The sequence below is a fragment of the Pteropus medius genome, unplaced genomic scaffold, assembly GCF_902729225.1.
Source record: "Pteropus medius unplaced genomic scaffold, Ma_sr-lr_union100, whole genome shotgun sequence".
In the NCBI taxonomy this organism is placed as follows: Eukaryota; Metazoa; Chordata; class Mammalia; order Chiroptera; family Pteropodidae; genus Pteropus; species Pteropus medius.
In genome coordinates, this window is record NW_024354502.1 from 19,662,702 (window position 1) to 19,676,848 (window position 14,147).

Below are 14,147 nucleotides of genomic sequence, written 5' to 3' on the forward strand. Positions count from 1 at the left end.
TATATATTATGTCGGTTTGACAAATAGCTTTATTTTAGCTTTAGAGAATGAAAATATATCCCAAGGGATTTTTTCAGAATGGTGGTATGAAATGCTAATTCTATAAATTCTTCAATATTTAGAAGTCGCTGGAGTTCTGGAGTAGGCGGAAGTGGAGGAGGCTCCTCTGGTAGGTCGTCAGCTGGAGCTCGAGATTCCCGTCGGCAGACGCGAGTGATTCGGACAGGACGGGATCGAGGGTCTGGGCTTTTGGGCAGTCAGCCCCAGCCTGTTATTCCAGCGTCTGTCATTCCCGAGGAGCTGATTTCACAGGTAAGGATCTTGTAGAACATTTAACATAAGACAAGACAAGGTAAGGCTTAACTGAATATAGTGGGCTTAGTCATGACTCAAGAATTGTGAAATACTGTTTTTCTATATTGATCGTAGAAAGCTGATTTTGATAAAGAATTTAATCAAACGAGAATTAGCAGAGTATTCTTTTGAATTTTTAATTTCAGGCCCAAGTCGTTTTACAAGGCAAATCCAGAAGTGTCATTATTCGGGAACTTCAGCGAACAAATCTTGATGTAAACCTTGCTGTAAATAATTTACTTAGCCGAGATGATGAAGACGGAGATGATGGGGATGATACAGCCAGTGAATCTTACTTGCCTGGAGGTTGGTGGATTACCATTATGGTTTTCTCTTCTCTGGAGGAAGAGATTTATTTTTTTTGACTGGGAAATGGAATATTAAAGTACAATGGATTTTCTGACTGTTCTTTCCAAGGTGGTAGATATTTCTCACTGTAATGTTTGATTTAATTATAATTTTTTTTTTAAAGGGAAAATGGGGCCATGTTTTTGCTCAGTGCACTTGTGTTTGGTCTCAAAGACATGAATGTGTAGGCATGGCTTTATCACTGGCTGACAGGTGACTCGAATGTAGCTTTTTGATGCCTTTATTACTGAATATGTAATAAGTGAACTGCATTTAGATTTGACTGTGTTAGCTCTACGATGTCACAGGTATCTTAAATAGAGATCTTATTTTCTTGTGATTATTTAGTAGGTAGCCCAAGTAGCAGTCATGCATTCGATGTTCCTTAAAATCTTTGTTAAGAACATTAACTTCATTTCCTAGGTAGTTATTGCTTTTTTCCTCAGGTTATGTCAGTCAGTCCCTGATTTTAATGTTTTAATTTTCAGAGATTCTTCAGTGGTCTGTAGATGTTTTCTCTATATCTGCTTCATTTATATTTGTTTCTGTTTATAGAGGATCTTATGTCTCTTCTTGATGCTGATATTCATTCTGCCCACCCAAGTGTCATTATTGATGCAGATGCCATGTTTTCTGAAGACATTAGCTATTTTGGTTACCCTTCATTTCGCCGTTCATCACTTTCCAGGCTAGGCTCATCTCGAGGTAATTTTGCATTTATTTCTTGTGATTATTGGCCGTATGGAGAGATAGTGGTAAAATCCACTGTATTTGAACTTTAAAAATTACAGTCGATGAAATCATTACTTATTAGTGTTTTTGGATGCTTTGGCATTAAAACTAATTATTTTTGATTTTGAAGAGCCACGATACTTCAGAGGTGATCTTACCTACATTATAGAATACTCATCAAGGGTTACGACTACCTAATTGTATTTTTAATTAGGAATATGGATTCTGAACTAAAAGCAGAATTCTACTTTACAGTGACATGCAGCATTCAGAAAACAAGTCTCTTTAGTTTATTTGATTAAAATAAAGTTGATTTTTCTGTTCATTTTAAATTTCTGGTTAGATGGAAGAGTGAAAATGAAAAAACTTAGACTTCAAGTGGCCAATAATAAATATATAGAAATGTTTAGCTTATTAAAATGCTAATTTCAAAAGTTTGACATTCTTAAAAGATATAGTACAGAGTAGAGGTAAGAAACAAGATTTTGTGATCATATAAATATAAGACTTTCTCAGTATATGTTGGTATAGATTTAGCTTGCGTTTTAATTTTAAGTCAATGCTTTTACTTTACAGAATGTAAAACTGCTTGATTCAGATAACAGATGAGAATCAGCTGTGTTATATACTGATCATTAGTAAACTGGAAAAGGTGCCATATTATATTAAGATCTTTCTGCCAGATACCTAGGGTACTTATAAGCACAGTTTTAAAACAACCTATGGTTTTTTTAACGTACAAAACTTATAATGTGATAGCTTTAAATTTTTAAAAAATAAATGCATACTTTACTGCCTTAAATGTATCAAGTATTCCATTTTCAAATATTTAGTACCTAACAGATAATTTCTCCATTTTGCTTTTCCCTAGGTCATTCTATGTAGGCATTACTTTTAGTTTGAACTCTATGAAATTGCTGACACTATTTTTGACCTATATTGATGGCAATTTCATATGGTTCCACTTAATACTGTTTTTAATCTTTCTTATCCAAATCTTAGAAAGTTTATTTTGATTATCTGTTTTAAAAAATAATATATACACAAACTGGAAAAAAAAATGGCTTTAGAGACTTTATAGCCAATTGCAGGTGAAGAATTTTTGTAAGAAAGTCTTTCTATAAAGATTCTTAAAAAAAAAATTTAAAAGCCTGTCTAGTGTCTCAAAAATTTTTAAATAAAATTTACACATAAAAATCTAGCCTGTAAAATTACTTTTAAACAAGGGCTTGGATTATTGAAAGTTTTATAGTTAATGGATTTGTATTTTAACCATTTCAGATTTTCTTCTTGTGTGTGCAAGGTTGCTTTTTTTTTTTTGTAAATAACTGAAGATGGTCTAACAAATACTTTTTTGGTTTACATATGTATCTTAATGTGTTGAAATTCTCATTTATGCACATTTTCTAAGAAATAAATTAAAAAGTTAAGGTAAACATTTTTAATGAAAGCCAAAAATTTTAAACTCCACTGAAAAAAATCGAGTCCAGTTTAAGATAAAGTAATTCCGCTCTAAAATAATGTAGTTGCAATTCAGAAAAGTTTGCCTCTACATAGTTCTTAAAAATACTAGTTTATAACTTTCATACATTCACTTGAAAGAGTTAATGTTTTGAATGTTGCATGTCAGGCTTATTAGACATACATTTACATTAAGTTTTTGTGAGTAGATAAACTGCTGTTAGTTGCATCCTGAAGGGTCTTTACTAGAGAGTGGCTTACTTTTATCCCACTGGTGTGACCCAATTGCATACCAGTTCTCCTTCTTCCCTTAGAGAGAGACTCTGAACTGTTGCGTGAACGTGAATCCGTTTTACGTTTACGTGAACGAAGGTGGCTTGATGGAGCCTCATTTGATAATGAAAGGGGCTCTACCAGCAAGGAAGGAGAGCCAAACCTGGATAAGAAGAATACACCTGTTCAAAGTCCAGTATCTCTAGGAGAAGATTTGCAGTGGTGGCCTGATAAGGTATTTGGAAAAAATCTCCACCCTTTCCATTTAAATAGATTCCTGGCAATACCCTCCCTCCCCCCACCCCTGCCTCCCAAAAGAGCTTGCTTTATTTCAGATTTTTGTACTACCATTATAAGAAAAGAAAAACTACACAGACATAAAGTGACATTTTTGTTTTGTTTAAAATATAAGTAGGTCATCTTTATTTGACATTACATGAGTAATATTAGTGAGGTCAGAAATCAGAATGGTAGTTCCAGATAATACATCCGCATTCTGTTTCAGCATTTTTTTTTCTGGTGATAATTATACCAGTAACTAATGGTATAGCTCTAGTAGGATTTGTTTTGTAATGTCACGTGGACCCCAGTTTTTGCAGGGCAAGCACGCAGATCAGAGATTAGGGATCTGTGTTTCTTTGATTAGTTAGCTTTCCTTTCTGATAGCAGTGAATTCTAGTAGGCCCTTTTGCTCTAAATGCTGTGAGAGACAAAACAGGCTGAACAGGAATGGACTGAGGCAGTTCTGCTCTGCATCTTGAGAAGTATGATGACTGGGTTCTAGAAAGCATTCAGGATTTAAGATGATTTGAATCTTTAAAAATTCATCACTGTCAGAAGTGAAACAGAGTTGGTGCATCCTGTTGATGGTGTTTAGGTTTCATTGTCCTTAAGTGATAGGAAATTCATCTTCGGAGGGTCCTATACAAGAAGGCATGTTTATCACCTCTTTTATCTGGAGTGCTTCTTTCTTCTTATTTCCAAAGCCAGTTGGGTAGGAAATTTTCCTAAGGAGAAGTAAAGTAAAAGAACATGAGAACTTTGAGGTTAATCTCTAGCAGATAAGGAAATTCTGATAGGGATTTCTTTTCTTTCTTTGAATTTGAATTTGGGATTTAAAGGAAAATATTATCTAACTTTCTGAATATTTATTTTTATAGTTATTGTGAATCTTGATGTAGTTCATTTATTTTCCTGTGCATTCAACTCATGTAGAAAACTTGAATGCAGGAGAGAAAATGAATTTTAATCAGTCTCTTTGTAAGCAAAAGGTTATTGTTTTCTTTGGCAGCTGACATACTTTCCCTGAACTGAATTCACTTATTTCCATAAAACTAGAAACTTCTCAAGTTTTACTTTCACTCCATGTGGTAGAACGCCATTTAAACTTAACATTGGGCCTTTTCTTTTGTTTAGTGCATTGTTCTGTGTTTTCTATTTCTCTTGCCTGGATCATACCAGGGCTTTGTCTACCTCATATTGTCAGGAAGTTGCAAAGGACTTAAGAATCTTGTTTTAGTAGTGACATCGCATATGTATTAGTCTAGGCTTCTTTATCATGTGTGATTTTTGGATTAATGGAAGTGTTTTGAACAGTACAAGTTTAGCAAGCTTTTTTTCTGGCCAGTATACCCTCTGTTAGATTTAGCCAGTATTTTTCCCTTTACTGATAGACATGTTTTTAGGTGCAGCTTGTTTTCAGAGACAGTTACTAAGTGCATCGTGAAATCTTAACACTGTACAGTACCTTACTTAGTGTGTTTTTTCCCTGGTTTGTTTAGACTTTGAAGGAGGAACAGCAGTATGTGAAACAAAGTATATCCTAACTATACCTTTTTTCCCCTATTAAACCCAACTTAAAATGTCATTGAAAAAGAATCCCTTTTTATTAGCTTATGATTGAAATTTAGACATCAAAAATTTTAATTCAAGGACAAATCAGTGTAAGCCTAATTAAACCATTAAACATTATCAGTTATCAATAAATACTAGTGGATGCTTGTTTGCAGGGCTGAATGCTACATTCAGGAAGAGAATGCAGAGTTATTAAAGGGTAAAAAGACCTTGCCTTCAGGTAACTTTAGGGCGACATGCAAAACTGTTCTATAGGGCATAGGATAAATACCGCATGAGGAAACAGGTAATATGTAGGACCGTGTTAGTCCTCCAGAATTGGGGGCAGTGATCTCTGAAGAGTAGAAGGTTTGGGGGTAAGGCTAATAGAGGGTGGAGAGGTAGGTGGAGAATGCAGGAAGATAGATGTGTCAGCATGCATACTTGGAAGGAGCGTGTGTGTTTCTTTCTCTCTGTGGTAAAAATATGCATCATATGCATCCCGGCTTAATTTCAGAAATGACCTAATCAATATTTTTAATATTTTATTGTAAGTTTGGTTAGCATTCATAGTATTTTTCATTCTTCCTTTTATTAGGTTGCATGAGAACTTGCATTGGTATGTGACCTGGATTAGTACTGACTTTCCCATCACCCATGTAGAAGAACAGCCACTTCTTCAAAATTTTACCATTTTGTAGGCTAATAAACCTCCTTTAACGGTAGAATGTTCTCTTTTCTTTAAGGCTTTACAGTATAATCTTGAAGTGAAAATATTTGAAGTAACCTTAAACTTTAAGTATTTCCATGAATTATTCTTTGAGTTAAATGTCAAAACTAGTATAAAAGCATAATTAAAATTTACCGTAGGGATGTTGGAAGCTCCATGAAGACAGAGGTGAGGGTAATTCAGTGTTAATTTAGTGGCCTTGATTAAATGCATTACCATGTGTTAATAAGTCTTTTGCTTAGGTGTTAGGGTGAGAATTTTGTAGGAAGGCAGAGAAATGATATTAAATACTTTCAAGTAAGTACTGTGCTAGAATTAGGTAGAAAGGGCTTTGGGGAGTTGCCAGAGGCCATGTGGAGTGATTACTAAGAGTGTAGACTCTGGAGCCAGACTGCTGGAGTTCACATCCTGGCTCTGCCACTTACTAGCTGTGTGGCCTTCCATTCTGTAACCTCCCTGGGCCTTTGTCCTCTTCTCTATAAGATGAGGATAATAATGGTTTTTACCTTATGGGATTGTTATGAAAATTAAATAAGTTAGTAAAAGTAAAACGTAAAGAGTAAGATACCTGCAGAGTCCCGTTCTCCAAAGACAGCAGGCAGTTTTTGCACATCATGGAAGGGCGAGAGACCCCAGTGGGTTGGGGTATTCCCGATAGTTCTATGTGGCAATGGTATTTTGTGTGCCAGTTTCTCTGCTAGAATTGGGCACAGGCTGAAAGAGGTATAGACCTTCGTCTGACTGGACTAGAATACAGGTAATGGAAACATCTCATTACAGTGATAATTTAGCATATAGGAAATAAAAGGGCAGTCTATATGGACACAGTAAGGAGTGGAGGGAGTGCATCAGTCTGTACCTTTAAGTCCTAGTTCCTGGTGTGTAAACTAGCCAAGTTTATTCTGGTTTCTGAATAGTTTTACCAAAAATATCAACATTTTTTATAATGCTGTCTCCTCCCTTCCCGTAATCAACCCTCCCCCAGCACTTCTCTCTCCCCTATTCCCATCCCTCCCTCTCTTTGCTTATTTATTGTACTTTATATATCTGGAAGTAGCTTCGACAATTCAGTTATTTCAATGAGAAGATGAAATCTTTTAATTAGGTGATTATTTAATATGGCTCCATTTTCACTTCTCAGTCATTTTTGCAGTTTTCTCAGACTACAAATTTAGTTCTGTGTTGCTGAATGTGTACATGTAAATTGTAACTATATATGTATTTATACCAACCCACTTCCAACAAGAATCTAAAGTGACTTATAAGAGAAAAAAAATGCAATTACAGTAGTAACAGAGACTTTTAAAAGTAGAATGTTAAAGGGAAAGGAGGGAGAAAAATTGCATGGAAATAATGCTAAGTAAATCTGCTGAAGCTGAACGTAAAAACATCGTTTTGTGCCGTATCACAAAACAAGCCGTTTCTATTTGAAGGATGCACGCATCTTTTCCTTTCAATAAACTCTCAGAGAAGAGCTTGGTGAGAGTTGTATGGTGGATGATGAAGAAACAAAACTAATTGAGCAAGTCGGTACTGTTACTTTACAGTTAATCCCTTACTGTTCTGCATCTCTTTATATAGTCCAGGGAAAATAAGAAAATTTATTCCTATCAGCCTTTTGAATAGTAGAGTTGTGTGTTATTCTGTTTCTTTGAATGGTGTCGAGAGGAAATAGCCAAGGACATTTAGCTCCTTACTTACTATGTGGAGCAGCTTCCATACTGGAACCAGTTATCAAACTCATTGGTCACATTGCTTCTCTTGCAGGGTTCCAGATGTGGAAGGTGGGTGGGGGGTTTTTGTTGTTGTTGTCATTGTTATTGACACTTGAAAGTTTCCAGGAAGTATTTGTTAAGAGTTAGCTAGGTGTGTCACAGATATAATTTAACAATGAAGTAAACGCAGAGAGAAATGGTCATAAAAAGGAAAAGAAGTCAGGCATAAGAATATGGAAAAGTAGATAGGCAAGGAGAAATGAAGTGTGAATAAGTACAGTTGACCAGATGGCACAGTGTAACCTGTAGTTAGTTGCATTCCATCCATTTCAACCACAATGCATAGTACATTGCTATTGGATCTGATACTTAATGGGAAAACTAGTGTTTGCTGATAGTAGGAAAATTTTAAAAGATAAAAAGTGAAAATCAAGTTTTGTGGGAGAAATCTAGGAATAGAAAGAGACCAACTTTTTAAAAATCATTAAGTGCAGATGTGGGCGGTAGGAGTTCATGTTGCTGGGCTGAATGATTTTTTTTTTCCTTAAGCTTTGGCCATGACCTAATTTCCATCATATTTTTAACAGTTTCCCTCTCTCTTTGGGGAAGAATTTCTAATTTGATTGATGACCCGTATATTCATATTCATACAGTTGCAAGTTTACTAATTAGATTTAATCTCTGATGATTTGATTTTTGTTAAATAGAGCTAAACTACTGATCCTGTGGGAAACTGCGTATCTATCTGCTTTTCCAGTTGGCCCCCAACTTGTTCAGAAGCAGCTGTTAAGTATTTCGTTAAAACAATAAAAGTATTATTTTCTCTGACATTATTAAATGAGTAAGCTGAAAATATTGTTCCTTTGTGTGTATTTGATGGTTTTGTATTTCTCTATGCACAAATCTAAAGCAGGCAAGAAACAATAGGTGATTTTTCCGTCATCTTTCTTTGGTTGCTAGTTGTACCGGCTGTCTACATTTGTGAGTTCTCGGAATTTTCAGGGTTTAGTTGGCTCATTCAGGACTTATCTTAGGGAATGTTGGCCCACCCTTGAAGGATATAGGCAAGTCCGTTTTGAGAGGGCCTTGTGCACCAGGCTTTGCCATAGGAATGGCTTCCTTCAAGATTGCACTGCTTTGGCAGGCATTTACTCAGAGCAGTTGGAATTAAGATTTATTTGTTCATTCAGTTATCAGTGTGCTGCTACTATGTGCTGTGTGCCAAACTGTCTTTAGGGAATGTAGAGGTGATTATAGTATGGACCCTTCCATAGGGAACTGAGAGAGGAGACAAACACTCAGTACAGTATGATGTGTTTACAGTGTGATCAGTGGTAGACTGAAGGTGAAAATACAATGCTTCGGGGCTCAGAGTGGAGAATGACTAATACCACACAAGAGATTTGGCCAAGACTTCACAGAGGAGGTGACAGTTCAGCAGTGTTGTGAAGGTTAAGTAGTTGTTGACCAAGGTGCACAGGCATTCCAAATGTATCAGGCACTGGCCTAGAGTCATGAAAGTCATGGTGTATTTGGGAACAAGGAGAAATTTAGAATTGCTGCTATGTTGTAGGGAATAGGAGAAGAGCAAGATGGAGCAGGACTGTAAAGGGCCCCGGACAGCTTGCCAAGGAGTTACAGTGTTGTTCTGGAGTTACCAAGAGTGATGAGATTGGTGGGATTTTGTTTTGTTTGTTTTCAAGGAGACAAACTATTGGCATTGAGGGAGAAAGTTGGGAATAGGAAAAATGTGGAGTAAGCTAAGAGATTGGTAGAATTGTTAAAGGAAATGTGAAAACCTCAACCAAAGCAGTGACAGTGGGGACAGAGAGAGGGAAGAATCTGAGAGGACAAAGGCAGCGCTGGTTTGCTAGTCATTAGATTGTTAAGAGAAAAGGCGGAGGAGTTGAGGAGAGCACCCGTCCCATGTTTCTCTCTTGTACAGAGTGGGTGGTGGATGCCATCCTTGGAGATGGGGATTATAGGGGACATGCAGCTTTTGGCCATGTTACAGTGCTTTAAGACATCCAGATAGAGAGCTCTTACAGGTTAGCCTGGAGTCAGGAGATTTACATGATTAAAAGCATAGTGCTCTGGTGGATGCAGTCACTTAGGCTAAGGATGGAGCATAATTTGAACAAAGCGACAAGAACAGAATCTGGGGCAAGGAGTACATGGTGGTGTGCGGGAGTTGGAGAATAGTCATGGAGATTGGAAGAAGACCGGTAGAGAGTAGTGACCTGTGAACAAAGGAGAGAAGAGGCTCCAAAAGAGATGATGAACCAGGGTCAAATGATTCGAATGGAGAGTTTAAAGAGAAGATGGATTGATTGAATACATAGGGTATTGATGTGGCTGTTGGAAGTGCAGTTATAGCTGTTAAGGAAAGCTGGTACGGTGAAACATGCCAAGCGATAACTCACTTTACTGTGAGTGGGATTGAGGAGAGATAAGTTTGTATGGTTGTTGGGTTTACAAGAGACTGTTACATCCAGTGCATGTGGGTGTTACCTTTAAATAGAGAAGGATGCTGCTTTTTCTGAGATGGAGGAGTGGAGTAGGGGAGAATGAAAATACTCAGGATGCTTGTGCTTTCTGGGTGAGGAGGAGATGAAGTCAGGGGAGCAGAGTAATGTGATGGTTGAATTCAGTTGACTCACTTGCGCTGGACTCTGTATGGTGCACTTTATGTATGTTACTTTATTTGGTTTTTACCCTCGGTCCCCTCCGTATTGTATTCTCCGTAAAATATGTATTTTTATAATACTCATTTTAGAGATGAAGAAAAAGGTTCAGAAAAATTACATAAGTTACTTGAAGTCACATATTTAATAAGTGTTGGATCCAGGTTTTGGACTCACTTTTTCTGATTTCATCATCCTTTCAACCAACGGGTCAAGAAGGAAGTGTGAGGGAAAATATTTGATGTGACAGCCATGGAGAAAGTAGACTGTACTTTCAGATACCCATGGGGAAGGGTGGAGACGAATTGCTAACTTGGGGAATTTCACATTTGGTCTCTATCCCATCATGACTTGAAAATAAGGCTGACTGGTACTGGTAAGATAGAAGATTAAAATGAGCATTCTTTGGATGACTCTGAGGCATAACCTGTTGTCACAGTATTTAAAATCTTGGCAGACTTCACCGACTTCAGCTGAGCGCTGTAACCCATCTACACCAAATAAGATTGGAATTTGACAGAAAACCAAAAAGATACTATTAGTTATAGTATATATATATATATAGATAGATAGATAGATAGATAGATAGATAGATAGATAGATAGATAGATATTTATTTGTATTTATTGTCTAAGCTTTGTAAAATTTAATTGCATTCCGACTTACTCCGTGTGCATTGCCTTAAAACTAAATGAACTTTCCCCTTAAAATCCAACACAGACATTTGTTTCAGCAGCTTGGAAGAGCCTACAGAGAAGGAATCTTCTGTTATAGTGGTGAACAAGACAAAGCTTACATTCAAATGAGATACACTATAAACAAGTTAATATATGTCAAGCTGTGAAATGCTATGAACTAAAAAGAAAGCAAAGTAAGGGGGCAGAATATGAGAGTGGCGGTTTCATAGGTAGTGTGGTCAGAGAAAGTCTCATTTGAGCAGACTTAATTGAGGTGAGGGAGTGAGTCACCTGAGAAACAGCAACACAGGAGAATAACAAGGACATGGTGGGATCCTGGTGGACGTGGTCCAGGAGCAGGAAGGTGGCCATATTATGGGGGGCCGTGCAGGCTGTGCTAAAGACTTCATAGCTGTGGTTTATGTGTTCACATAATTAATCCAGCTTTTATGTAGTGATCAAATCCAATTTTGGCAATTGTTATATATATATGCACCATTATATTATTTTACTTTATAGGATGGAACAAAATTCATCTGTATTGGGGCTCTATATTCTGAGCTTTTGGCTGTTAGCAGTAAAGGAGAACTTTATCAGTGGAAGTGGAGTGAATCTGAGCCTTACAGAAATGCACAGGTATTTTATTAATTCTTGTATCAGATAACTCTACATATCAGCATACAAAATGGTAATAATTTTTCTTATACTTTCAAAGAATCCTTCATTACATCATCCACGAGCGACGTTTTTGGGACTAACCAATGAAAAGATAGTCCTCCTGTCTGCAAATAGCATAAGAGCAACTGTAGCTACAGAAAATAACAAGGTATGAAACACTTTGCATTGATTGATAAACATTTCACGCTTAAATCCTCGGTTTTCTTCCTTCCTCTGCCCCATTTCTATCTTTTCATTTTTTGTCTTCCTAACTAGTTCCACAAATACAAAGTGTCTTAGCCTTAGTAGAGTAATTCAGTATATAGTCTTTTTGTTACTGGTTTATCTCTATTATAATCCAGCATTAGAAGTAGCTTTCTGCTTTAAAGGAAGAAAAAAATACTCAGATAAATGCTGAAAAAAAGATATTGAAATGCATTGTAGCTTGAGATTACATTATGGATTGAAAAAGTATGGATTATTATACCTTAGATTTTCAGTTTGGCTTTAGAGTCACTAACTTCTTTTAAGAAATTGTCTCAACAAATGTTTACTTTTGATGAATGCCTTTAGATGGCTTTAGACAGTTATTTTAATAATTGCTCTTGATTTATTTGTATGAAGAAAGTATTTTAATTTCTAGTCTTATTAAATACCTTTTCTGAGTGACTTATTTTTTAGCCCTTAGTTCAAAACCTTTTAGAATTCCAGTCCATAGAGTATATAGTTTTTTGACCATTTCTTTTGAAAAGATTACTTTTTTAAGAAAATTATAAAGCTCTAATATTTTGTTCTTTAGGTTGCTACATGGGTCGATGAAACTTTAAGTTCTGTGGCTTCTAAATTAGAGCACACTGCACAGACTTACTCAGAACTTCAAGGCGAACGGATTGTGTCTTTACATTGCTGTGCCCTTTACACCTGTGCCCAGCTAGAGAACAATTTATATTGGTGGTGAGTATCGCAGGTTGGGCACTCAGTGAATGTGTCATGTGCGTAAATAGGTGCTTTGGGTAGTGAACGCCAGCATGAGGTCAGCAAAGATAATGCTTTATAGAGAGTGAAAGTTCACTTTGGAGCAAAGTAACGTTACAAAAAAAAAAAAAAACGCTTAAAGAAAGAAAAGCTTATAAAAATGCTCACCTAGTGACTAATATTATGAAATTTTATAAAAATCTAACAAATAAAAATCACTTATTATCCTACAACCCCAAAATAACTACTGTTAACATTTGGGGATATTTTAATCTTTTTTGCCTGTATATAAATGAGTACTTTGCTTTTACATATTTGAAAGGATAGGTAATACAGTATTTTTTCATGCTTTTATCATTCACTATTAAAATATAATTTTGAGGGTTATTAAAATATTTCATTGTATGACTGTTCTATGCCTTACTTAAATATTTACTATTTAAAAAGAATTCTCTGTTGTGTTTTAAGGAGTTATCAGTAAATTGGATTGGCAGAATTAATAATATATGGAAAAACCTACCAATGAAATGTAATTATTTGGAAGAACATATCACATGATGAGTTTCCTGTAAATTTTAATCCTAAAAGTTTAATAAAAATTGATCAAGTTATATATTAAACTTATGATAAGTTATAATTAAGAATAAGTTGAACATATTACTGTGATTCCAAAGCAAAAATATTAGAGAAATTCGATTATACCAGAAATACTTAAATCATGTGTGTAATTTCAGATTTGTTTGATGGGATTTTTTGCTGTTTCTTTGACCAATTTATGCTTTTCCTTTTCAGGGGTGTAGTTCCTTTTAGTCAAAGGAAAAAAATGTTAGAGAAAGCTAGAGCAAAAAATAAAAAGCCCAAATCTAGTGCTGGTATTTCTTCGATGCCGAACATCACTGTTGGTACCCAGGTATGATCAGAATTAAGCCTGTCCTAAGGGACATTGTTTCTCTTCAGAATCACTTTCTTCTCCCTTCCACTATAAGCAGTTTTACAAATGAATGTTATTTGAAGGACCAGGTTCCAGTGGCATGTATGGGGTACATCATTCTTTATTCAGTAATTGAGTAACAGATTTTGCCCTGATGTCAGGAGGTTTCTCTGTGGGGCAAGGTTCCCAGATTTATCTGGTTTACGAATCATTTGGTACTTAAATGCAGAGTCTGAAGCCCCTTACCTGACATGTTGTCTGGTAGCGGGGCCTAGGCATCACTGTGTTTAATACCCATGACGCATGAGTCTTACAACCAAGCTGTTTGAAAGATACCGTTCTCTGGGGTTACTGTCAGCATGAGGATCGAGGCTTCATCAAATTACTTGATTCCACCAGTTGCTCTTTTTGACTCAGATAGTTTAGAGTCCTGTAGGTATCTTATAGAAAATGATTTTTTTAATACAGCAGCTGGCTTCTTAACCCTTTCCAGGAGTCTGCAGAGTCCATTTTTCTCCGATTATATATCTCTGTGAGGCTGAATTGTCTTCATATACTCTACTCAAAGTAACATCACAACCGATTGAATGCAGAAGCAGACATAGGAACCCAGCTGTCTTCTAGTAAATCAAACATTAAGAGATTTGCAAAAATGTAACCAATGCTACTTTTCTCACTGGTTTTGAAAATGTAGTTATTTTTCATAAAAAAAGGTTATTAATGTTAACATGGGGTTTGTTACTGTTAAATAAATATTTTTAAATTTCTCAGTTTTAA

At 36.0% G+C, this 14,147-nt stretch overlaps 1 protein-coding gene across 9 annotated transcripts in view; it reads left to right on the top strand.

Annotated features, from left to right (window-relative positions):
* UBR5 (ubiquitin protein ligase E3 component n-recognin 5) overlaps positions 1 to 14,147 on the top strand; it is a 136,364-nt gene that overhangs the window by 63,930 nt on the left and 58,287 nt on the right. For 6 of the 9 annotated variants that reach the window (XM_039853684.1, XM_039853677.1, XM_039853681.1 and 3 more), the window contains 8 exons: positions 123 to 312; positions 501 to 660; positions 1,258 to 1,407; positions 3,192 to 3,403; positions 11,327 to 11,443; positions 11,523 to 11,633; positions 12,264 to 12,418; positions 13,232 to 13,349. In XM_039853684.1, coding sequence (XP_039709618.1) covers positions 123 to 312; positions 501 to 660; positions 1,258 to 1,407; positions 3,192 to 3,403; positions 11,327 to 11,443; positions 11,523 to 11,633; positions 12,264 to 12,418; positions 13,232 to 13,349 — 1,213 coding nt within the window. The remainder of the gene's footprint in view (positions 1 to 122; positions 313 to 500; positions 661 to 1,257; positions 1,408 to 3,191; positions 3,404 to 11,326; positions 11,444 to 11,522; positions 11,634 to 12,263; positions 12,419 to 13,231; positions 13,350 to 14,147) is intronic. The other 3 variants (XM_039853682.1, XM_039853685.1, XM_039853686.1) reach the window with 1 other exon arrangement.